This window comes from Phyllostomus discolor, chromosome 7 (genome assembly GCF_004126475.2).
Source record: "Phyllostomus discolor isolate MPI-MPIP mPhyDis1 chromosome 7, mPhyDis1.pri.v3, whole genome shotgun sequence".
Taxonomy (NCBI): Eukaryota; Metazoa; Chordata; class Mammalia; order Chiroptera; family Phyllostomidae; genus Phyllostomus; species Phyllostomus discolor.
In genome coordinates this window covers 55,798,237-55,825,517 of record NC_040909.2, presented here as the reverse complement: position 1 = coordinate 55,825,517, position 27,281 = coordinate 55,798,237, and the positions used below count along the sequence as shown (strand labels likewise).

General features: G+C 39.0%; 1 protein-coding gene across 1 annotated transcript in view; it reads left to right on the top strand.

The window, feature by feature from the left end:
- CADPS (calcium dependent secretion activator) overlaps window positions 1–27,281 on the top strand; it is a 478,898-nt gene that overhangs the window by 118,489 nt on the left and 333,128 nt on the right. The window contains 2 exon segments of the mRNA XM_036030984.1: window positions 4,163–4,276; window positions 22,012–22,344. Coding sequence (XP_035886877.1) covers window positions 4,163–4,276; window positions 22,012–22,344 — 447 coding nt within the window.

The following is a 27,281-nucleotide window of genomic DNA, read 5'->3' as shown; positions in this document are numbered from 1 at the left end:
CAACACTTGTTATTACCTATCTGGTTAATAGCGGCCATTCTAATAGGTGTGAGGTGGTATCTCATTGTGGTTTTTATTTGCATTTCTCTAATAGCTAATGAAGTTAAGCAGCTTTTCACATATCTGTTGGTTGTTTGTATGTCTTCTTGGGAGAAATATCTGTTCAGATCCTCGGTCCATTTTTTAATTGAATTGTTTGTTTGGTGTTGAGTTGTATGAGTTCTTTATATATTTTGGATATTTACCCTTTGTTGGAGCTGTTCTTTGCAAATATCATCTCCCACTCAGTTGGTTAATTTTTGTTTTGTTGTCTGTTTCTTTTGTTGTGCAGCTGCTTTTTAGTTTGATATAGTTCCATTATTTATTTTTCCTTTTATTTCCCTTGGCTTTGGGGTCAAATTCATAAAATCTTCTCTAAGAGCAAGGTCCATAAGTTTAGTGCATGTGTTTATATCTATGTAATTTATTGTTTCAAATTTTATATTTAATCCTTTGAGCCATTTTGAATTAATTTTTGTGTCTGGGGACCAAAAGTACTCTACTTTTATTCTTTTGTATGTAGCTTTCCAATTTTCCCAGAACCATGCATTGAAGAGCATCATTTATTCTTTTTTTATTGTGTGTTTTTGGCTCCTTTGTCAAAAATTACTTGCCTATATATATGGTTTTATTTCTGGGCTCTCAATTCTCTTCCATTGGTCTGTGCGTCTGTTTTTCTGCTAATACTATGCTGTTTTGATTATTGTAGTTCTGTAATATAATTTGAAGACAGGTAGTGTGATACCTCCAGCTTCATTTTTTTCTCAGAATTTCTTTGGTTATTCAGTATCTTTTGTGGTTCTATACAAATCTGATGATTTTTTCATGTTCTATTTCTTTAAAAAATGACATTACAATTCTGAAGGACATTGCATCAAGTCAGTATATTGCTTTGGGTAGTATGACCACATTCTTGACAACACTTAATATTTCTTGTCTCTTTTATAATAGCCATTTTAACAAGTGTGAGGTGATATCTCCTTGTGGTTTTGATTTGCATTTCCCAGATGATTAGTGATGTTGAATACCTTTTCATGTGCCTCTTAGCCACTTGTATTTCTTTGGGAAAAGTGTTTATTTAGATCTTCCACCTCCCCCATTTTTAAATCAGATTGTTTGGTTTTTGTTATACAGTTGTATGAGTTCCTTATATATTTTGGGTATTAAATCCCTATCAGATAGGTTTCAAATATTTTCTCTCATTCCATAAGTTGTATTTTGCTGATAGTTTCCTTTGCTGTGCAGCAGCTTTTTTTTTTTTTAAGTTAAACAGTCAAAAGTTTTGCATTTATTTTTAATTTAGTTTTAATTGCAGTTAACATATAATATAACTAATATTGTATTAGTTTCAGGTATACAACATAGTGATTCAACATTTATATATCTTACAAAATAATCACCACAATAAGTCTATTAAGCATCTGTCACAGTATGTAATTATTATGATTTTATTGACTCTGTTCTCTATGCTATACATTACATTCCTGTGACTTATTTTATAATTGGAAGTTTGTACTTCTTAATCACCTACCTTTTTTCCAGCCATTACTTCAACCCTCTTCCCTCTGACAAATACCAGTTTGTTCTCTGTTTCTATTTTGTTTTGTGTTTCAGATTCCATATATAGGTGAAATCATATGGTGTCTGTCTTTCTCTGTCTGACTTATTTCATCTAACATAATATTCTCTAGGTCCATCAGTGGTGTCATTGTTTTAACTGGATTCCTTTCTTTTCATTTTTTGTGTGGATTTTTTGTATGGTTTGGGTTTATGTTACTATAAGGTTCATATACACCCATTTATATATATAGCAGTCTATTTTAAGCTGATAAGCATTTAAGTTCAATCACATTCTCAAAGCACTGCATTTTTCTCCTCCTCCACTCTTTATAGTTTTGATGTCATGTTTTATACCTGTTTGTTTTGTGTATCCCAGTTATTTATTGTAGCTATAATTTTGCTATTACTGTCTTTTAACCTTCATATTAATTTCTTAAGTGGTTGACTCATTGTGGTTATTGTTCATTTGCCTTTACCAGTGAGATTTTCCCCCTTTCCTATATGTTTTTTATTTGTGGTTATGGCCCTTTCTTTTCTGGATAAAGAAGACCCTTTAACATTTCTTGTAAGGCTTAGTTAGTGGTTGGGAACTCCTTTATTTTTTACTTGTTGGGAAACTTCTTCAATTCTAAAAGATAACCTTGCTGGGTAAAATATTCTAGCTTGCAGATTACTTCCTTTAAGCACTTTAACTGTAAAGTTGCTTCTGAGAAATCAGCTGATAGCCTATGGGATTTCTCTTGACTTGATGTTTCATTCTTGCTGCCTTTAAGATGATCTCTTTAGCCCTTGCTGTGTGGCTCAGCTCAGTGGATTGAGCTCTGGACTACAAAGCAAAGGGTTGTCAGTTTGACTCCTGGTCATGGCACATGCCTGGGTTGTAGGCCAGGTCCCCAGTAGGGGGCATATGAGAGGCAACTACACATTGGTATTTCTCTCCACCTCTCCCTCCCTTCCCCTCTCTCTAAAAATAAATAAATAAAATCTTTTAAAAAAAGATGATCTCTTTAACCCCATTATTTGTCATTTTAATTACAACATGCCTTGGTGTGGGTCTCTATAGGTTCATCTTTTTTGGAACTCTCTGTGCTTACTAAACCTGATGTCTACTTTCTTCCCCAGATCAGGAAAATTTTAAAACATTATTTTTTCAAATATCCTTTCTGCCCCTTTCACTTTTCCTCCTGGTATCCCTATATTGCAAATGTTAAGGCACATGATATTATCCCAGAGATCTCTTATATTAACCCCATTTTTAATTCTTTTTTTTTAATTTTGCTATTCTAATAGGGCGATTCCACTATTCTGTCTTCCAGCAGCACCCTACAAGTCAACCAGAGAACCTGGATGGAGCTCCCACCCACTATTCACATTCAGGGGAAATATAAACAGTGGCATTCACCAGTTCCTCCTATCCTGAGTTGTTTCCTCAGGTCCCAAAGGGTTCTCGTGGTTTTCTGACCTTCTCCATGCAGCCCTCTCTATTGCTTGTTGTGCAGAAGCTGTTCAGTTGGCTCATAGTTATCTCCCAGGAGTAAATGCTCTAAATATAGGTGTATGTTCAATGTGTTCTTGGGAGAGGGTGAGCTCAGCACCCACTATACCACCATGTTGGACATAGTGCTCATGTTGTCAGTTTTTAGACTGATGTAGTCCCACTTGTTTTATTTTTTCTTTTTGTTCCTTGTGCTCTTCTTGTCAGAAAATCACTTGACAAGGCAATGTCAAGGAGCTTTTTTCTTGTTTTCTTCTAGTAGTTTTATAGTTTGGGGGGGTCTTACATATAAGTCTTTAATCCAGTTTGAGTTATTTTTTGTGAATATGTAACATGGGGATCCAATTTCATTCTTCTGCATGTGCATATACAGTTTTTCCAAAATCATTTATTAAAGAGACTATTCTTTACCTCTTGAGTATTCCTGACTCCCTTGTCAAATATTAGCTGACCATATATATGTAGGTTTATCACTGGGCTCTTAATTAGGTTCCATTGGTCTACATGTCTGTCTTAATGCCAGTACTGTACTTTTTTGTTACTATAGCTTTGTAAAAGATGATATTTCAGACCACCTGAGGGGCCTATGCAGTCATGTATGTAACAACCATCTCTAAAACAAACAAGCTAAAAACCCTGATTTGTAATATATACTCATTTCCATGGTGTAACTACTCTCACCTTGGCTGAGAATCTTCCTTTAAGGTATAACTGAAAGTAGAATTGGGAAGAGATGCAAGGTAGTACCCCATTCTATATCATTTCTATAATACAATAGATACAAATAACCCCCAAAGCACAGATAATAGTAAAATGTGATAAAATAATAAAAAAGCAATGAATGTTGAATATATATGAACTTTGTTTTAATATAATTTTATATATATTTTTTAGAAATGGCTATGTTCAACAACTGCCTCACAAAATTCTTGCAGACTTAACATTCCATACAAATGCCTGTACAAGCTGGCTCCAGTCCACCAATAGGCCTGGCATCTTCAGCTTAAAGTACTATGATCCCCATCTGGAACAAGTCCTCACTGTTTCCTCTTCCTGTGTTTCTTACAGATCAGCAAACAGCAGCTGCAGACAGTCAAGGACAGGTTTCAGGCTTTCCTCAATGGGGAAACCCAGATTGTGGCTGACGAAGCCTTCATGAACGCTGTCCAGAGTTACTACGAGGTAAGACTCACCTTTCAAAAGAATGCCAAGACTGCTCAGGCCTGGGGCCCATTAGCCCCAGGTTTCTAAACTATTGGTCAGTGGGAACAGCAGCCTCAGCATTATACAGAACCATTTCTCCTAAGACAAATGGATGATGATGGTTACAACTTTAGGGAATGACAGCATTTTATTTTGTGCATAACTATAAAAGGAGTTACTGTTCACCAACTGATTTTTATACCAGGAAGTGTGCTGAGTACTTTCCATGCAACTTCTTGTTTAATCCTTACAGTGGTCTTAAGAGTTAGGTTCTGATGTCATTCCCATTTTCCTGATGAAGAGACCAAGGCTCAGAGAGTTTAGGTCAATAACTCAAGGTCACTTAACTATTTAAATGCCACAGCTTAGACCTAAAGTGTGTCAGGAGCATTCTCCCACCACTTACAACCTTTCTGAAGGTTGGTAATACATCCTAACAATGGTGCCTTGTTTTTTCTATTAAAATGGGGCTGTGAGTTCTTTTCTGCATGTTGGAACACCATCCAAAATGAACTATTTTTAGGAGAAAACCTAAAAGTGGGAAGGTGTATCCTGAATATATATCACAAGAAAATTTTCACCTTTAGACCTCAGTGGCTTATTAGTAAAGAGAATGTAGAATTTTACTAGTATTTTTTAGGATTAAATATTTATTTACTTGTAAACCTAAGAATGGTGGTTTTCAGGGGTTACAGGGGGTGGGAGAAATGGTGAGATGTTGATGAAGGGTACAGACTTTCAATTTTATGATGAATAAGTTCTGAGTATCTAGTGAACAGCATGCTGACTGTTAATAACACTTGAAATTTGCTAAGAGAGTAGATCTTAAGTAAAAAGAAAATGTTATCTGAGGTGAAAATATGTTAATTAGCTTCATCATGGTAATCATTTCACTACATATATATATAAAATCATCACATTGTACAACTAAAAATTATGTGTACAAGTTAAATATATACAATTTTATTTTAAATTGTATAATTATTTGTACATAATGTACATATTGGCTGTCATTGGTACACTATTAACTGCATATAGACATGCCAAACCTTCCTAGTGGCAATGTCTAACTGACATATATTTTTCCAAAACTGATTATTTGGTCATTGAAGACATTTTACTTCATATTAATCTATTTTCTTATGATCCAAATATTCTGTGTTTGGAATCCTATGCCCCAAATGTCTTACCTATTATCAAGACTAGATTAAAACCATTTGAAACCATCCCCTAAGCACTGAAAAACACAGTGTTTTGTCATATGCAAACCAAAGTAATAACAATAAACTTTAAAATAAGTGTAAGGAAATCCAACAAACCCTGATTTTTTTCACCATGGATTACTTCACATTTTTTTTCTTTCTTTTTAAAATTATTAGGTAGCAAATTATTTCAGAACAAATATATTAGTGCTCCGATTCGGCTCCAGTCCTCAGCAGATGCTTTAACAATGTTAGCTCATTGATTTAGTGAAATTCTCCTTCCCACTTGCTATAACACTTGAATCCTCCTTTCATGAAGAGTGGAGCAAGATTACAATTAGATCTTGTCAAAATATTATCTATTAGTTTAATAGTAAACAGTCTTTGTGTCTGTGGTGTTTGCTGAGTCTGGTCACATGCTCATTTTTTTAATTTTTATTTTATTTTAATCATTGTTCAAGTACAGTTTTCTCCCTTTTACTCCTATTCCAGCCCACCCACACAACTGTCTCCACTTCCCTCCCATTACCACCCTCCCCCTATTTTTGTCCATGTGTCCTTTAAATTTGTTCCTGTAAACCCTACCCAGTCTCCCCTCAAATTCCCTCTTCTCTCCCCTCTGGTCACTGTCAGTCTGTACCCTATTTCAGTGTCTCTGGTTATATTTTGCTTGTTTCTTTCTTTTGTTTTTTAGGTTCCTGTTAAAGGTGAGATCATACGGTATTTGTCTTTCACTGCCTGGCTTATTTCACTTAGCATAATGCTTTCCAGCTCCACCCAAGCTGTTGCAAAGGGTAGGAGCTCCTTCTTTCTTTCTGCTGCATAGAATTCCATTGTGTAAATGTACCATAGTTTTTTGATCCATTCATTTACTGATGGGCATCTAGGTGGCTTCCAGCACTTGGCTATTGTAAATTGTGCTGCTATGAACATCAGTGTGCAAAGGTTCTTTTGGATTGGTGTTTTAGTGTTCTTAGGATATAGCCCTGGCAATTGAATTGCAGGGTCAAAAGGCAGATCCATTTTTAGTTTTCTGAGGAAGTTCCATACTGCTTTCCATAGTGGTTGTACCAGGCTGCAGTCCCACCAACAATGCACTAGGGTCCCCTTTTCTCCACAACCTCTCCAACACTTGTTGTTTGTTGCTTTGTTTATGATGGCCATTCTGACTGGTGTGAAGTGGTATCTCATTGTGGTTTTAATCTGCATCTCTCTGATAGCTAGCAATATTGAACATTGTTTCATGTGTCTTTGGATCTTCTGTATGTCCTCCTTGGAGAAGTGTCTGTTCAAGTCCTTTGCCCATTTTTTAATTGGGTTGCTTGTCTTCTTCGAGTGGAGTTGTGTAAGTTTTTTATATATTTTGGAGATTAAACCCTTGTCTGAGGTATCATTGGCAAATATGTTTTCCCATACAGTTGGGTCTCTTTTTATTTTGATACTGTTTTCTTTAGCTGTGCAAAAGCTTTTTTATTTTGATGAGGTCCCATTTGTTTATTCTTTCCTTTATGTCCCTTGCTCTAGGAGACATGTCAGTAAAAAAGTTTCTGTGTGAAATATCTGAGATTTTCCTACCTACATTCTCTTCTAGGCCTTTAATAGTGTCATGGTTTATACTTAAGTCTTTTATCCACCTTGAATTTATTTTTGTATAAGGTGTAAGTTGGTGCTCGAGTTTAATTTTTTTGCACATAGCTGTCCTGTTCTCCCAACACCATTTGTTGAAGAGGCTATTTTTATTCTATTTTATGTTGCTGCTTCCTTTGTCAAATATTAATTGACTGTAGAGACTTGCATTTATTTCTGGGCTCTGTGTTCTGTTCCATTGGTCCATGTGCCTGTTTTTATGCCAGTACCAGGCTGTTTTGATTACAGTGGCCTTGTAGTATAGTTTAGTGTCAGGTGTTGTGATCCCTCCTACTTTACTCTTCTTTCTCAAAATTGCAGCAGCTATTCGGGGTCATTTATGGTTCCATATAAATCTTTTAAGTGTTTGTTCTATGTCTCTGAAATAAGCCATTGGTACTTTAATAGGTATTGCATTGAATGTGTAAATTGCTTTTGGTAGTATGGACATTTGGATGATATTAATTCTTTCAATCCATGAACATGGTACATGTTTCCACTTGTCAGTGTCTTCCTTGATTTCTTTCCTCAGTGTTATGTAGTTTTCTGAATACAGGTCTTTTATTCCTTTGGTTAGGTTTATTCCTAGGTATTTTATTTTTCTTTTTGCTATTTCAAATGGGATTTTTTTTCTTGATTTCTGCTTCTGCTGTTTCATTGTTGGTGTACAGAAACGTCTTTGATTTCTGAATATTGACTTTGTATCCCGCTGTTTTACCAAATTCATTTATTAGGTCAAGCAGTTTTTTGGTGAAGTCTATAGGATTTTCTATGTACACTATCATGTCATCTGCAAACAGTGACAGTTTTGTTTCCTCTTTTCTGATTTGGATGTCTTTTATTTCTTTTTCTTGTCTAACCGCTGTGGCTAAAACTTCCAGTACTATATTGAATAGAAGTGGTGAAAGTGGACAGCCTTGTCTTGTTCCTGATCTTAGTGGAAAAGATTTTAATTTTTGCTCATTGAGTATGATGTTGGCTGTAGGTCTCTCCTATATGGCCTTTATTATGTTGAGGAATGCTCCCTCTATTCCCACTTTGCTGAGTGTTTGTATCGTAAATGGGTGCTGTACCTTTTCAAATGCTTATTCTGCATCTATTGATATGATCATGTGGTTTTTGCCTTTGCTTTTCTTTATGTGATGTATTACATTTACTGATTTGCGAATATTGTATCATCCTTGCATCCCTGGAATGAATCCCACTTGGTCATGGTGTATGATCTTTTTAATGTACTGTTGGATGTGGTTTGCCAGTATTTTGTTGAGGATTTTAGTGTCAATGTTCATCAGTGATATTGGTCTGAAGTTTTCTTTCTTTGTTGTCTTTATCTGGTTTTGGAATTGGGATGATACTGGCCTCATAAAAAGAGTTTGGGAGTCTTCCATCTTTTTGAATTTTTTGAAATAGTCTGTGAAGGATAGGGGTTAGCTCTTTCTTAAATGCTTTGTAGAATTCTCCTGTGAAACCACCTGGTCCTGGGATTTTGTGTGTTAGGAGTTTTTGATTACTGCTTCAATTTCTTTTGCTGTTATTGGTTTGTTCAGGCTTTCTGCTTCTTTTTCATTGAGTTTTAGAAGATTATATTTTTCTCGAAATTTGTCCATTTCATCTAGATTTTCAAATTTCTTGGCATACAGTTCTTCATAATTTCTTACAATCCTTTGTATTTCTGTGGTATCTGTTGTAATCTCTCCTCTTTCATTTCTGATTGTGTTTATTTGGGTTTTCTCTCTTTTTTTTCTTGATGAGTCTGCTTAAAGGCTTGTCGATTTTGTTTATCTTTTCAAAGAACCAACTCTTGGATTCATTGATCTTTAGAATTGTGCTTTTAGTCTCTATGTCATTTAATTCTGCTCTGATCTTGGTTATTTCCTTCCTTCTGCTTGCTCTGAGCTGTCTTTGTTGTTGTTCCTCGAGTTCTTGTAGAGGTAGGGTTAGGTTGTTTGTTTGAAATGTTTCTAACTTTTTTAGGTGGGCCTGTATCACTATGAACTTCCCTCTCAGGGAAGAGTCCCTCTATGGGACTGCCTTCACTGTGTCCCATAAGTTTTGGGTTGTTGTAAGTGTGTTTTCATTTGTTTCCAGAAACCTTTTGATTTCTTCCCTAATATCATTCTTGGCCCATTCATTGTTTAATAGCATGCTATTTAATCTCCATAATTTTGAGTGTTTTGGATTTTTTTTCCATGGGGTTGGTTTCTAGCTTCAGTCCCTTGTGATCTGAGAAAATGCTTGGTATGATTTCAATTTTTTTGAAATTGTTGAGGCTTGTTGTGTCCTATCATGTGGTCTGTCTTTGAAAATGTCCCGTGTACATTTGAAAAGAATGTGTATTTAGCTTCTTTGGGGTGGAGGGCTCTATATATATCAGTTAAGCCCATTTCATCTAGGGTATTCTTCAATGCCACAATATCTTTGTTGATATTTTGTTTGGAAGATCTGTTCATTTTTGATAGTGGGGTGTTAAAATCCCCCACAATAATTGTGTTGCTGTCAATATCTTTCTTGTAGTCTTCTAAGATTTTCTTTATGTATCTGGGTGCTCCTATGTTGGGTGCATATATATTTACAATATTTATGTCTTCTTGGTGGATTCTTCCCTTAAGTATTATGAAATGACCTTCTGGGTCTCTCTTTATGGCCCTTTTCTGGAAGTCTATTTTGTCAGATGCGAGTATTGCTACCCCGGCTCTTTTTTTCCTGTTCCTTTGCTTGGAAAATTTGTTTCCAGCCCTTCACTTTTAGTCTGTGTAGGTCTTTTGTCCTGAGGTGGGTCTCTTGTAGGCAACATATGTGTGGGTCATGCTTTCTTATCCATTCAGCCATTCTGTGTCTTTTGATTGCAGCATTTAATCCATTTACATTTAAGGTTATTACTGAAAGGTACTTATTCATTGCCATTTTTGTACCTGTGTTCCTCTCTCTCTCTCCCTTTTCCTTTCTTTCCTTAAAGCAGTCCCTTTAGCATCTCTTGCAGAGCTGGTTTGGTGGAGGTGTATTCTTTTAGACCTCTTTTGTCTAAGAAACTTCTTATTTGGCCTTGTATCTTGATTGAGAGCCTTGCTGGGTAAAGTAGCCTTGGTTGCAGACCTCTGGTTCTCATTACTTGGAATATTTCTTGCCATTCTCTTCTGTCTTGGAGTGTTTCCATTGAGAAGTCAGCTGTTAGCCTTATTGGGGCTCCCTTGTATGTTACTTCCTGTTTCTCCCTTGCTGCCTTTAAGATTCTCTCTTTGTCTTGAAATTTTGCCATTTTAATTATGATGTGTCTTGAGGTGGGCCTTTTTGGGTTCCTCTTGCTTGGGACTCTCTGTGTTTCCTGGATTTGTGCGACTTTTTCTCTCATCAAATTAGGGAAGTTTTCCCTCATTACTTTTTCAAATAGTTTTTCTATCCCTTGCTCTTCTTCTTCTGGTATCCCCATTATACGGATATTATTATGTTTCATGTCGTCTTGCATTTCTCTTAATCCCTCTTTATTCTTTCTGAGCCTGTTTTCCTTTTCTTGCTCTTTCTGGGTGTTTTCTTCTACTTTGTCCTCTAGCTCACTGATCCAATCTTCTGTTTCATGGATCCTGCTTTTCATTCCTTCTACTGTGTTCTTCAGTTCAGAAATTGTATTCTTCATTTCCTGTTGGCCCTTGTTGATAGTTTTTATTTCCCTTTTCATGTTGATGTAGTTTTCATTGAGTTCATTGTAGCTTCCCTCTAGTTTCTGGTAGCTCATTGTGAGCTCATTGAGCTTCCTGATGATCATTGCTTTGAACTCAATATCTGATAGTTGAATTGCCTCTATTTCATTTAGCATTCTTTCTGAGGCTTCCTCCTTTCCTTTCATTTGGGGACTGTTTCTTTGTCTTCCCATTGTTTGTGAGACTCTTCTTGTTAGCCTCGGCTTCTTAAATTGATCTGTTCTGGCTCCCTGGGTTTATGGTGTGGATTTCTTTAGTAGAATAGCAGTGAGTTTCAGTGGTGGAGTTTCCTTGATCTCCCAAGCTCACTGGTCTTGGGCTGTCATTTAAGTTGGCTCTGTATTTGTCTTTGGGTTTTGATTGTTGTTGGGTCTTTCTTTGGTGGTTCCTTCCCACCAGCTGGTTAAATGAGGGTCACTCTGTCCACCACCTCTTGTATTTTGTTGTGCTGGTGAGGGCAGGTTGTGTTGAAGCTGATTCTTCCATGTGTACAAGGTTTTGAGGATTCTCTCTTGCTCTTGTTCAGTTGTTTGTATTGGGTGCTGTCTTTACTGTTTAGTTGTATTTCCAGATTGGTCCTGGATTGAGGTTGGTGTGGTTACCACTCCCTCCTTCACCTTCTTCTGTTGTTATCTGTCAGTGGTTCCTTTGTTGTCAGATTTCCTCTTCCAGTGCATATCCTGGTGTTCACCGCCTCTACCTATTCTTTTTTGTCATCAGTTGGAGGGGGAAGGCAAAATGGTTTAAGACATCAACAGAGTCTTCTATGATATTTACAGTAGCAGCAAGTAGAGAAGAGATAGGAGATCCTTTGGCTATGTATAATGTTAACCGTGATCTTCCACCCAGCTAGCTGATTTTTAGAAAGGATGGAAAGAAGATAAGACTCTTGTTGGGGAAGGAAGAATTGTGAGTTGGATCTATAAAGCAGGGAGGTTGTGGGAGGTCAGATTCTGAGGTAAGGTGAGAGTAAAGGATAGTAAATAGGTGTAGTGTGTGAGAGGATAGAGTTAACCACTGTAGTAATAGAGTTCAGGAAACTTTGAAATGGGCTAAGATCTGGAAGGGGTGTTGTGAAGTAATTACATTTGCATGGAACAGCAATTATTTACAATATTATGGCAACAATCATATGACAGAATCTATGAGATCTAGGTAACAAGAATAGGGAGTACAGAACCTCGAGTAGTGTGCTAATGAGACACAGGTGAGTTAAAGGACAGCAGATTAGCAATACAGTATGGAAAGAGATATCAGGGGAAAGCTGTCAGGTCATACAATATATCCAGCCTAGCAAAGCAGACTATACAAAAAGAAGAGGGATACAAAAATACTATTAAAAAAAGATGTAAGAATACTGGAAAAATAATAATAATACAAATATGCAATAACTTGCAGGTTCTTTGTAATAGCAGAGTGAAATTTGTCTCACTGTCCCAGCTGTTGTGATTCCCCTTCTTTGGGTTCAACTTTGGTCTTTTCACAGATCCAGGATTTTGTGTCACTTGTAGGTATTTAGAAAAAAATTTAAAAAATAAAAATAGTAAAGGTAGACGAAGGAAGGAAGAAGAGATAAAATTGGAGAAAAAGGAAGGAGGAAGGAATAAAACAAGAAATCAGGAAAGAGAGGAAAAAAGAAATCAAAAGAGAATAAAAACAATAAAAATTTAAAAATTAAGAATTGTTAAAAAAATAGAATCAAATTAAAAAGTCTCTTGGTTTCAAAGTGGCCAAACCAGTTTTTCTGCTCTTGCTGGCTGGGGCAGGCTGAGGAGTGATTGGTATGGTTTTTCTTCCTCCGTCAGCAGCACTGGCACTGGCTTTCACACTGGGAAGCTAATGTGGCTCCTCAGCTTTGAGCCCTGGTTGTGGGAATCAGGTCTTTCTCCAGGGTTATTGCTGAGGACTGGGGTGCAGCGATGCTCTCCCTGCATGCGCGCCCTCAGCTGGGTGGCAGGGACGCTGGAGTGATTGATCACTTTAGGAGAATTCTCCAAACAGTGTCTGTCTATTCACTCCTTCCTCTTGAGAAATTCCTCCTGTTCAAGCCTGCCACTCCACACAGTGGCCTGGCTTCTCCCGCTGCCAAACTCTCCAGCCAGACCAGTGACTGTGGGGATCAGGGCCCGCTGCGTGACCTAGCCCCTCCAGTGTCCACAGCCTCCAAAGGTGCTCATAGCCCCTCTGTGTTTGCTAGTACCTGGATTCCTCCCAGTGCTGCTCAGACCTTATTTGGCTGGGGAGGGAGCAGTTGTCCAGGCTCTCTCCCAAGGACTCTGTGGCAAACCCCGCAGCAGGCACTAGACCTGGGGCTGCAGCTCCCTGGACCACACACTGGTCCCTGAGACCCTACCTTATTGCAGCACTCTTCTTAGGGTCCAGTTTTTTGGTTCCGCCACAATCCTTGGTCCCCTATTTTCACATATGCTGAAGTATGTTGGTTGCTTGCTTCTCTACTCCATAGATTGGTCAGGATTTTCTCCCCTGAGCAGACGGAAGCCAAATCTGCTCCTTCCTACTCCGACGCCATCTTAGCCCCCTCCTGGGCACAGGCTCATTTTACATGCCATTTCCTTAGTGAAATTTCTATTCTAATCTATTTTAGAAGTTGGGTTCTTTTTATACTAGTCAAATTTTAGCTTTTCCCTTTCATTTTAAAATAGTGTTGATTATTGCCAACAAGTGCCAAATTTATTGCTTTATTTGGTTCAATTTAATGGAGAGTGGAAATGAAATTTGGAATCACAATTATGGTATGGCAATAAATAATCAGAATATATTTTATAAAAGATTCTGTCTGGAAACTTCCAGGGAATGAAATTAATTCTCCATCCCCTTTTTTCAAGAGCCAGTTCTGAAGGCCAGTTCTTACCAGGCAGACTCTTATCGATAGTTCATGTTTAAAGTCATTTATCGATTTATAAATTTTGAGAATGCTAATCTTAAGTAGAAAGTTCATTTGATTAATGACATAAATTAAAATAAAGTGCCATTTCTATCTATTAATTGTGTCATTTCTATTCATTGAATTTAAAAATTAGTAGTCATCAACATGCTGATGAGTCTCAGACAATTACCATTATATCTATAAGTGATACTGATATTTTTTCTATATTGGCCAGTTTGCAAGAACTTTTTTTTAGCCTGAAGAGAATATGGGCTTTGAGAAATTACTCACATTTAATATTGAGATTTGGGTAATAGGAAATAATGTGGGATATTAATTATTTACGATAGTCATCAGTAAAGGTTTAGAAAGTCTTGAGATTCACATTTCCTGGAAAGACTTATCCTCTGCAACAAAGGCCCCAGTCAAGGAATCAGGATTAACACTTTACCTGGAAGAGCCCCAAGTTGATTACCCTTTTCCCTTTCTTTTTACTGTTGGATAATCAAGAAGTTAGTGTCTCTTTCTCTACCTTAATCTAGAATCCAATTATTTTTCTGTCAGTACTTGTTTTAGTCAGAAGTCTTTGGATGACAATTGAGACATAGCAGCTTCAAAATGGCTTAAGCCAAAAATGAGATTTATTTGCTCAAGCAACTTAAAAGTCCAGGGGTGGACCTGGATTGAGCTGTGGTTATATCCTGAGACTTCAGAGATGCCAGCATGATATGTATCTTGCTCCACATACCTTGGCTTTGCTCTTGTCTATGTTGACTTCATTCTTACGCAGTTCCTTTCATGCAACTCCAGGAGCAAAAACAACATCTCTTCATTGAGAGTCCCAGCAAGAGGCTCAGGGTTACCTTGGTTGGAGTGACATGGGTCAGGTGTCTTTTCTTAAGCCAATCACAATAGAAGAGGGTGAAACAGACTAGGGAATCAGGCCTAGGACACATACCACCTCTAGATCCCGAGTGTGGGCTCAGTCCCACTGCAGCTGTATGTATTGAAAATGCAATGTTTTCCCAATAAAATATTAGGGTCATGTTTTCCAGAAGAACGGGGAATGTACTCTCATCAGAGAGAAAAGGAAACCCACATATATTCCCTTTCTAAACTCTCTCACCCTCAAACACACACACTCACACACATGCACTCCTCCTTGCCATATCACACTTTCACATTCCAGTTTACTGAGATAAGGACATTAAAGGGAAAAAATTTCCTCAAAAAGTTCCAAGATTATTACACAAAGTCAAAGTAAGTTTCAGGTATTGGCCTTGTCTTACTAAGGCAATAATGGTTTGTCAACACACCAGAGGAGTAAAGAACAATTTCCATCTGTAACAATTCAGCCCAGTCGGAACCCGGCTGCCACCGTTGAATGGCAAGCTGGTGAGGCCTGGGACATGAGCTGGGCCAGAACAGAGGGAGGCCAAGTTTCCCTAAGGCTCTCGAGAGCAGGTCACTTCCCTTTATCCTACCTTAGTGGCCATGACTTTCAAAGCCAATCAAGCAGAGCAGCAGTGTAATCTTTTAATCTCTTCCATTAGGCATTGAGGGCTGGGCACTGAGGTGGGTCCTCTGAGATCTGGCCCAGCAACCCCAGCCTGTTCACACCACCATGGTCCTTGACATCAGAGCCACCTGTTTCTCCAGGGACCCCACATCTTTTCTAACTCTTTGTGCTTTTAAGACCAATGTCTAAAACATAAGCCCTTCCTCTTTCCATCCTCACCTTTGCATTCCCATCTCCCTGCTTAATTTTGGCTCATTCACATGCTAGTCCTGGCATCAGAGAAAAGAGGTAGGTAGAAAAATGTTATGAAACCTTCCTCACTCAGATCCCACCTGAAAGGAAACATGGGGTATGTGGTGGGAAGTGAGAGTGTAGAATGGGGTGGAGACTGCTGCTGACATCTGGGCTTCAGCCAGTGAAGCTCAGACTGAGTTCTGTTTTGTTTTATTTTGTTTTTAGCTGGTCTCCTCTACAAAGACCCAGTTGCTTTTGTCAAACTACCACTGAATGTTGTATCAGGTAGAATTCTTCAGTTTCTAGCAATTGAAACTGGTTATGGTTAAATTAAGCCTTTAATAATAATAATAATAAAATAACAACAACGTAATAACAATTGTTTGTTGCTGGTTTTGCTATTAAAAGAAATAACCAAACATAAGAAAAAATGGAAACCAAAGCAGATTGACTTTAGAAAGCCAGGCAGCAGAATTATAATGAACACCGTATCATTGGTATGAGTCTACTCCAACCCCATTCCATCCTTGTGACACCTCACTCTGAATCTGAACCTGAGGAGGGGATGTGTGATTGGCCAAGCTCAGGCCCCAACCCACCATTTGGCTAAGGGAGTACAAGGTCTGTGATTGACAGTCCAGTGAAACTTTGTGTAATGACAAAGAGGTTGTCAGAGTACGGTGCTGTTATCGGAAAGGGAGGAATTCTTTGCAGGCAAAAAACACAGGTGTCCTCTATACAAGGTGACATATTTTGTCTAGTCTTTATGGGTGAACCTTTTTTAAATCTAAAAAAGTTACAGTCAGATGACACATGAATATTTTTCTGAAATGAAGCTATATATGAGGAGGGGTCCCCCGAAACCAGAATTTATTTATAAAAAAAAAATTGCATATTTATTTTTATATGTTTAAACAGAGTACCTTCCAAGTACTCTCCATTTGATGCAATACACCCATGGAGACATTTTTTCCACAGCTCAAAACAGTTTTTGAACTTGTCAATTTTGATACCTTTTAGTGTTTCTGTCATTTTTTGTTTCACCTCTTCCACATTGGCAAAACATTTCCCTTCGAGGACTTTATTCATCTGGGAAAATAAAAAAAGTTGCTTGGGGCAAGATTGGGTGAACAGAGAGGGAACGGCATGGGGATCATGCCATTTATGGTGAAAAAACTACTGAAGGCTTTGTGGGCAGGTGTACTTGTTAATCACGCATAATGAAATGAGCCATGTGTTAAGAGTCTCAAAAAAAAGTTCACTGAAGATGAACATAGCCTCTTACAACAATGCCAGCTGGTACACTGATACAGATGGGTTTCTCAAACACTCACCTAGTGGGGAAATCCTGTACTATAAGGGGCCCATCCTCCAGAACTTAATTCCATATTTTGGGAGGTCCCCCATGTATTTTCCAATGTGTGAAACTACTGTAAGTCCTCAGTGGCCTTAAAATAGACCTTTCCTGAGGCATTTGTTCTTGTGGGGAAAGTCAGGCAAGGAAGGAGGAGGCAGAGGTTAGAGAGGTTAAGAGGATGAATTTAATGTTCCAAAGATGTGGGGCTGAAGTCTAATTCAGCAACAGAGTGGCTTTCAGACCCTGGCCAGGCTTGAGCCTCAGATTTTTCATCTGTAATAGGACCTTTCTTCCATAATTTTTATCAGAATTAACTTGTCCACATGCACACACATACCCTCACCCTAAATCTAATACCACTCTCCAGTTTCTGGGTCTGGGCTTGGGGTAATGAAGGTGCAAGGTCAAAACAGGAGAAAGGTAAAATAAATTTTTAAAATCTTTTAAAAATATTAATTTAAAAAAAAAAAAAAAACAGGAGAAACAGAGGCTGCTTTAGCTCCTAATCTACCACTACCTGCCACAGGCCATGGCTCCAGATGTGCATCTGAAGTTCGCCCCAGGATCTCTTAATTTTTGGTGAGGAAGATTTCTGAGATCCAAGGTGCATTTTATTTTAGAAATTACATTCATCTTGCTTCAACAAAGATAAATTTTGTATTTTTCCATGTATAAAGAGGTGTTTTAAGTGATTATGAAAATAATGAATGACAATTATAAAACTAGACAGTGTAGGAAAAAATCTAAATGAGATGATTAGAAAAATACCTGTAATTCCATTGTCCTAAACAACCACTATTAAATTGGGGTATTTATTGTTTCAGATAGCTATTTGGTTTCCATAATAAGATGGAAAATTACTATAAAATATTAATAACCCATTCGTTTTATTAGCACACTGGTTTTCAATCTCATTCCTACCTCTTCAAAAATCACACATATGACACCCTTATCAGTAAAATGTTTTAATACCTATGATGTTCTCAGTCCAGAGTCATGCTCCGATCCTCTATCCCCACATTACCCCTACCATTGCAAGTTTCCAGGTTAACAAGAGATCATGGACATATTTTGATGCTAATGGAAAAAAATGCTTATTTTATGGCTGCATGGCAATTTATTAAAAAACAATAGTTAGTTTCTGTTACAATATTGTAGCAGGCACCATGCTCACCAGTTGACACATGTTATCTCATTGAATCCTTCCCAAAATCTTACAAGGTAGGGTAGTTATGATTCCCATTCCAGAGTTGAGGAAACTAAAGCCCAAAAAGATTAAGTCACTTGCTCAGGTTTCAAAGCTAGCAGGATTTGAACTCAGGTCCTCTGACACTAGACCCTGTTCCTCTTGTTATTCAGCCATTCACTAGTACCGACCAGGGTGTTTTGTTTTTACTCTCATTCACTCTTAACACCAAAGTCTTTTTGATATTTATTTTGCAATGATACATTTTTGTTGAGCAGGAAATAATCTGTTGGTTTCTCAGCCTGTCAGCAAGGAAGTGGTGCAGGGCCGGCTCCACCCTGCCCCACACCGTGTAGAGTGGTTAAGTACTGATGTGCTTGTATGTTTCTAAATAACCTTGAGCTTGCTTGGCTCTGGTGAGGGAGGGAAGGACTGATGAATGAGGTTGAGTCACTGAGTTGACTGCCCTTCACCATTCCATATTTATTTGTTCATCTTCTATCTCCCGTCATGACCTATCTGGAAGTTGGCAGAGTAGTAGGGAAGATTTATGGATGTGCCACATCGAACTGTGCCTGGGGTTGAAGTCTCTCACAATACCCAAAAACAAAACAGAAAACAAAAATGCCAGATAGAGCTCCCAGTACAAATGAGTGGCAAGGGTGGCTTCAGAGACACACAAGCACGTGGGTCCTCAGTGGCACTATTCACAGCAGGGCAAGGCTGGCCCAGACCCCACTTCCTTCTGACACACTGAGAAGCCAAGATCGACAATGTGCCTGGAAAATTAGTTTGCTGCTGCCACCCCTTTCCCCTGGCTGTCTCGCCTCCTTTCAGCATTTCATCTTTACTGTCACCTCAATTTTCAGCCTCCTTCCTCACACACTTGACATTCCACTCATCTCCCCTCCTCTCCAGGCCTGGCAATCATTTCTTACTTCTGGACAGATGGAGCCCCCTACTTTTCAAAGTTCTTTCAGTTTTATCCTTATCAAGGAAGGCTGGCTCCTGCATTAACCACATTGAAGGAGAGTGGGACTGATAGAGGTTAAGTGACAAATATTTATTGAGTGGCCTCTAGAAATGAAGAAAAGGACTATGTGTAGATGATATGTGCAGATACAGGAGTCACCAGCCAGTTATGGACACCAGCTGGGATCAATGTGCCAACATGTTCATTTTATACCACTCGTTATCAGGTGTCATGGAATATCTAGCCATAGGCAATTGTTTGGAGAGAACCATATATTGGGCTTGCCCCCATACAGATATAATCTCAGTATGGTCTCTGCTTCAAGAAATCTGTTTTGTTCTTATTCACTCACACATGTAGCACCAATGTAATTGGTGCTACAGTATGCCAGACACTGTCTTGGGCACTTGAACAAATAATAGTAAAAAACAGTTGTAATTCCTGCCTTCCTGAGACTTAAGATATTAACTAAAGAGTCACCAAGACAGATGACAAATGGCAGCTACAGAAGGGCTTTAGGGGACAGGAATATGGTGATAAGGGTTTATAACTGGCCCTGTTTTATGGGACACTGCTATAAACAGATGGAGAGGAGAGGGTGACTTCATTGTTAATTATTTCCAAGTCATCTCTAATGTTCATTAGAGCTGAAAACAAAGAATTAACCCTAACCCTTTTGTGTCCCCACCACCATCTTCAGTCACCTATAGTTCTACAAGTGCCCTCCAGCAGGGCTTCCTGCCAATTCTCTTGGCCTCTTTCAGGTCTGTTTTCCGCATTAAACTCAGAGAATGTGAACTTCATTGTGGTATGTCCCAGCTTAAAACCTTCAGTGGCTTCCTAGGGCCCTTCAAATGAAGACAAAAATGTTCTGTGTGGCCTCCCATGCTCTTGGCCACATGGCCCTCTCCTGTCTACCTTACATCAGTTATTCCCCATCCTTTACTGCTGCAGCCACCCTGGCTTCTCTTTATGTCTGCAGACACTCAGGCTGTTTACACATATTGTTCCCTGCCTCTGAAATACTCTCTCTTCACCTATCACATATCATCTTCAAGGAGTTTTCCTCCAGGAAGGCTTTCCTGATTACACATTAGAACAGATTCCTGGTTTTAGACAGCCTGGACTCCTGGACTTTCCCCGATAGCACTTGTTCCAACTTGAAATGATATTTGGATGGGATTATTAAGATGATGTCATGAAGGCTTGTAGGCTGGGTCGGTATCTGTTTTTCTCACCATTGTATCCCTGGCAACTGGCACAGTGCCTTTCATCTCAGTGCCCAAAGAAAGAAGAGTGGGATTATAAAGAAGAGTGTAAATATTACAGCTAGAAGGACAACCCCCAAAACCTTATGATTCAACACCCTCAGTGTACAGATTAGAAACTGGAGAATCAAAGAGGGGAGCTGACTTATCCAAGAACTAACTTGGGACCATGGTTTACAATTCTTGCCTCTCCGCAAAATTCCTCTATTTGCCTCAAAACTTTTAAGTTCTTTGAGGTCTAAAATTAAAACTGAGACACAATCTGTTAGATGGATAATTAATGTATATTAAGCATTACAGAGTTTCAGGCAAATTCTTTAGCTCATTAAGACTCATAAGGCCTGAGGATTCATTTGAAAATTTTATTCTAACACTGATTTTTAAATGAACTCTAAGATCTCACTGAGTACCAGTTCTCAGGCCCTGGCAAGTGGGCCATGACCTGTAGCCTGGGAAGGTAACCCTCAGCCCTCCTTCTTTGTAACTGAGTTCATTAAGTCACAATAAATGGAGACCACCTTTCTAAAAGCTCTTCCCACCAGGGAAGCCTTTATGATGAAGCAGGTGGTGATGAAATACACCCCAAGCAATGGTGTTTCCTGGCCAAAAAGAGAATTTCCTAAAATCTGACAGAGGAGTGAACACTTGTTCTGCTTCTGGAAGGATATTTATGTACCTTCTGAAGTGTGACCAGGACACATTGCAAAGTTGTCAGGTATTTCCTCTCTGTGACTATGAAGCAGTAGCTTCACCACCTTGTATTACACCCCCAAACCATGTAGCTGTGTAGGCTTTCACATGGTGGGCACCATTACAAATCATTCTTAATGGATGGCATGGTCCCAGGACCCAGACAGCACCAATGGACCACTCACATTTATCCACCAGGTGGAAAAGGTTCTCATCTGGCAGGTGAGAGCCTGAGGGAAGGAAGTACCAGGGTGCAATAAAAATACCACACATTTACAACCAGCCAATTTGAGTTAACAATAGTCTTAGTTTTCTGTCTACAAAATGGACTGAATTTAATACCTACTTTCTATGTTTGCTTACTCTCAAAGTTGCTGGCTGTGTTCTGGAGACAGATGACATTGTGGGAAACAAGGACACAGTCCTTGCCTACATGGAGTTGACATTTTGGAGAGGGAGACAGACACTAAATACACATTTACTTAATACTTGTTCAATTTCACTTGTGATGAGTATCATTGAGAGGATAGAATGAGATACAAATAGCAGTTAACATTTAAGTGTCAAATGCCAGATATCAGGCCATATGTATTATATATAATAATAATAACAACCACAATAACCCATTAGGCATTAATATGGGATACTTTTAAAGTGCTTTTCATATATTAATTCATTTTACCCTCATTTTAAAATACCTGTTATGTAGAGACTACTATTGTCTCCAGTTTATAGGTGAGAAAACTGAGGTACAAAGAGATTAACTTGCTCAAAGAAACATAGCCCCTAAGTGATAGAGAAAGAACCCAGGCATTCTGGGCCCAGAATCTATATACCCTATGCTGCCTTTCAGGATATTACTTCTCATTAGTCCTTGCAACAACCTGGTAAGTACTATTGTTATTCTCATTGTCCAGATTTGGACATAAAGACAAAATATGTGTGACTTCTCTGAGTTGGCAGGGCGGGAGCCAGTGGGACAGGGTGTGACCACGCTTGTCCCTCCTGTGATGCCTGAGAACTGCTATCTGCAGGATTGACTTTCTCATGCCTTTCCTGGCCCTGTTTTTTGCTCAGGTGTTCCTGAAGAGTGACCGCGTGGCCCGCATGGTGCAGAGTGGGGGCTGCTCCGCCAATGACTCGCGGGAGGTCTTCAAGAAGCACATTGAGAAAAGGGTGCGCAGCTTGCCTGAGATCGATGGTCTCAGCAAGGAGACAGTGCTGAGCTCCTGGATGGCCAAGTTTGATGCCATCTACCGTGGAGAAGAGGACCCCAGGAAGCAGCAGGCCCGGATGACAGCCAGCGCAGCTTCTGAGCTGATTCTGAGCAAAGAGCAACTCTATGAGATGTTCCAGAACATTCTTGGGATCAAGAAGTTTGAGCATCAGCTCTTGTACAATGCCTGCCAGGTAAGTTGACTATCACATGGGCCCAGAGTGGTGAGTGAGCAGGGCCACATTATGACTTCTGTGTGTCCTAGACACTACTAGTGTCCCCAGTTTACAGATGAGAAAATTTCTTGGGCCTGTTCTTGATTTAAAAAAATTAAAAATTATATTTTACAACTGCATTGGTAAAAGTTTAATATAATTTAGGCTAAAACAGGCTATAATGGTTTTCTTCTGATTTAAAAAGGAATTAGAACATTTTTGTTATCCCCTAATATAGGCCTTAGGTACTATGCTTACTGTGTGTAAGAGTAAATCAGCTCTGTGAATAAAGCCTAGCTCCCATGTGTCAAAAAGTTAAAAAATATCAAAATAATGACTTTTTTTTAAAAAAAAGAGACTGTTTTGCCTTTAAAACAGATAGAGTTTGCCACTTAGGGGCTTATAGGTCTTTAGCTAGGGAGACAACTGGACTTAGCACCTGCTTATCAAGAGTAATTATTTAAAATCAAAAGCTTCCAGAAGGCCTGAATATGCCATACCCACTTATCAGCCACAGCTGAATTTCTGAGTGAATCTGAAGGGGCTAGCTGAGGCTCTGCTTGAGCCCAGCCCAAAATGGTCTTCTGTTTTCTCTGGATTGGCAGTTGGGGGAATGAGGTACCTTAGATCTTCATTTCCTGTGAAGCTTTTTGTTATATTCATGCTACGAATATTTATTGAATGCCTACTTTGCCATCTCTGCAAACTTTAGTAATTATCATTTGGGAGCATTTGTTAAATGCACACTTCCAAGCCTGAACCCTAAAAACGCTGATCCTGTATTCTCAGGGCCCGGGAATCTGCACTTTAAACAAGAGCCCTCCTTTCTGATTTTTTTTGCTGCCCTTCTCCTTCTAAGAAGCATTAGAGATTCAGCCATGCCCTAGTTCCGCTGCACCAATTTTGACCCTAAGACAGTTTAAATGAAGACACTATAGTATACTGGCTAAGATTTGTGCCTTGCTCAGAATCAGACAAACCTAGGTAAATCTTAATATGACCCCACCCTGACTTTGTGGTCTTAGAGAGATAGTTAACCTTTCACACATGAGCTTGGGATAAAATATTATGAGTATTCAATGTGCATAAAGCCCTGAACAACATGGGTCACTTTATAAATGGTAGCAGTTCAAATATATTGTAGTCTACTGGAAGAAGCAAAAAGTCAACAAACAGTATCAGAATAGTGCCACAAATGTTTAATATAAGAAATATAGAATATTAAGGCTTACTTCTTTTCACTTCCCTGGCTACTCTGTAGTTCAAGGCATCAGTATCTCTCACTTGAATAACCACAGTGTCTACCCAGCTGGTAATACTACCTCGTCTCTTGCCCATGGTGATGTACTCATCACATACAGCTGAAGTGATATTCTTAAAATGTAAATTGGATTGTGACAGTCCTGTGCCTAAAACCTTCCAGTGGTGTCCTATCACTCATAGAAGACATCCCAACTCCTCACAAAAGCCTGAGGCAGTACATGAACCAGCCCTGCTCACACCACTTTCCGGGCATGCTTACTCACTGGCATTCTTTCCATTTCCCCAGCACATCACACTCATCCTGGGCCTTTTCATTTGCTCTTCCCACAGTTTACAATGCTTTTTGCCAAGACCTTTGTGTGACTGGCACAGCTTAATTACCAACTTCTCCAAGAGGTCATCTAAGGCTACCTCATCTAAAGTTCTCCCTTGCCTCACTCCTCACCGAGTGACTCCATGTCATACTTATATTATATTTCCATTCACCACCTTTACCACTATTTTCCATTTTTTGTTCAGCATCCATTTTTAACTGTTTATTATCTGTCTCCCTTTTCCTGATTATCCTTCACCAGAATTTTAGCCTCATTCATCTTTGCCTTATTTGCTAATATTTCCAGTGCATGAAACAATTCTTGCACATAGGGAGTGATCACTAATTGCCTATTGAATTAATAAATGGATAGTAACAGGTTAGTTTAACTAGTAAATAAGGTATTGTTTTCAACCATCATGGCTACCCTGAACTTTCTGAATATTTTAGTAAGTAGGAATCTATTTAGTATTTCATAATATATATATGACATTTAAAGATATTTCTGACATCCTACTTTCTTCTCAGCCATTTCAATCTAGAACACTGACCACCAACCCAAAGGTAGAGGGTTTCTTTGATGGGTTAAGAAGTATTTTGAAATTCTCCAATAAACCTCATTATAAAATTAAATTTAATTGTTCTTTTTACTTAAAATATTACTGCATCCCTCATGGCACTTTGGGAATGGGGTATACAGGTGGTATTACCATCTACCATGGCCACTAATCCCATTAACCCCACCACCACCTTCTCCACCATAAGAAGGTGGGTTGTCAGAGCTTCATAAAGATTGGCAATCACTCATGTGGGTGGTAAGTAAGATTCAAAACTACAGAAACAGTCAAGTGTTTCTAAACCTAATAGGAAAAAATAATTATTCTAGGGACTAACTTTTCTTCTTATTGGAACAGTTTATTATGTGTATCTTTTGTTCTTGCTCAAAAGCAGCATCATTGTAATGAATCCACTGCTATGTCATTTTTTATCTCAGTATTTTTGAAGTTGCTGAATAGAGCTACATGGCCAACCATAGTTTACAGGTTTCCCCTAAAAAATGAATTAATTTGACTCATATTGTCCATGCATTAGAAATAATACAATAATAAAAAAGTAATATTCTCTCTCCCAAGTATAATGATTGTCTCCTTAGCTAAAAGAGAATTATAAGAAATGTAAAGTGCTTCTTGGGACATGAATACCTGTTGGGAACCACCCTGCCTGGTATCAGAAGCTGTAACCCCCACCTAGGCTAAGGCTAAGGAAATGCCCTTGGAACCATAAGCCAGCAAGGAGACAAAAGCTTATCTCTCTGGCAGGAGCGCTGCTTCTTCTGCTTCATTCATAACTGAACCCCAAAGCTTGGTCGGTTAGCCAAAGATGGGTAAGATTCCCCAAGGGTGGAATGACATAAGACAGGCACGATCACGTGGGAGGCCCCCAAAAGAAGGACTTTGGGGGCTATAACAAAAGGGGGTGATGGACCCTCGCTCCTCGGCTTTGACATAGTTTGAGTCTTCATCATCTGGAAGAAAATCTCCTTATCCCTTGGTTGCCTTAGTTCCCTTGCTCCACTTAAGCCTGAAACAATGGCAGGGTGGTGCAGCTCTGTGCTGAAAAGGGTGGATTCCCCAGGTGATCAGGCCTAAGAAAGAATATGTAAAATCCTGTGGAACCTGCTTTGTTTAGAATGCTCTCAGTTGAATGAGAAGGGTCCAAGGAGGAAGTTAGTTTGTTCCTCAAAGTTTTACAGCTTTTTGATCCCGACTCAAAATAGGTCCTCAGACTTCCTTGTTATCTATTGTTTGATCCTTACTTCCTAGCAATGAGTAATGAGCTTTTACCTGAATTCTTATTCAAATGAAACCAATAAAAAGCCTCTCCCCACCAGGGTGGCACGCTCCCCACGTGAGGAGTGGCGATGGCACCCTCCAGGAGAGAGGGTGGCCAACATGGTCCCTATGTGAGGAGTGGCCCTGCTGTTCCTATTCCCCCACAGGACCTGGTTGTCTCTGTGTATGTTTTTCTCACATTTCGACAAGCCATCCGCAGCGTTCCATGATCACTGCTGGCCAGTGACCCACGCATCAAATACTCAAGGCATTTAGTATTATATTCTGTTTTCACACCTAAGTCTGATTATCATTACTTTAGGGTTTCACACCAATACACATTAAGACAAAGAGCATATGCAAGTAATTCACAAAAGAAAAAATATAAATTAGGACTTCCAGCTAAGATAGAGGCATAGGTAGACATACTGTGCCTCCTTGCACAACCAAAAAAATTACAACAAATTTAAAAAACAAAAAACAACCAGACCTGACAGAAAATTGAATTGTATGAAAGTCCAACAAGCAAGGAGTTAAAGAAGAAACATTCATCCAGACAGGTAGGAGGGGCAGAGACAGCTTGGTGGAGAGGACTCGAGGTAAGGCAACAGCTGACAGACAGGGTGGTCCCACATTCATGTACAGATAAACCTGGAGGAACAACTGATGAGCAAGACAGACCACACAACCCATGGTTCCCATATGGGGAAATAAAGCCTCAAAACCTCTGACTAAAAATATCTGTGGGGGTTGAGGTGGTGGAAGAAACTCCCACCCTCACAGGAGAGTTCATTGGAGAGACCCGTAAGGTCCTAGAATGTATACAAACCCACCCACCCACCCAGGAATCAGCACCAGAAGGGCCCAATTTGATTATGGGTAGCTAGGGAGGTGAATGAAAACTAGCAGAGAATGGAGCAAGCACCATTGTTCCATCTCAGACCCTTCCCCACATACATCGTCACTACGCAGCAACATGGGTTGCCCCAACCTAGTGAACACCCAAGGCTCCATGCAGTACTATGTAACAGGCATGCCAAGACAAAAAAAAAATGGCTCAAATGAAAGAATAGATCAAAGCTCCAGAAAAAATACAACTAAAGGAAGAGATAGCCAACCAATTAGATGCACAGTTCAAAACACTGGTAATCAGGATGCTCATAGGATTGGTTGAATATGGTAACAAATTAGAGGAAAAAATGAAGGCTATGAAAAGTGGAGTAAAGGAAAATCAAAAAGGGAACCAACAGTGACAGGAAGGAGACTGGGACTCAAATCAATGGTTTGGAGCAGAAGGAAGAAATATACATCCAACCAGAAGAGAATGAAGAAACAAGGATTCAAAAAATGAGGAAAGGCTTAGGGAGATCCAGGACAACTTTAAACATTCTGACATCCAAATCTTAGGGGTATTAGAAGTAGAAGAGGAAGAGCAAGAAATTGAAAACTTATTTGAAAAAAAATAATGGAGAAATCCCCTAATCTGGCAAAGGAAATAGACTTCCACG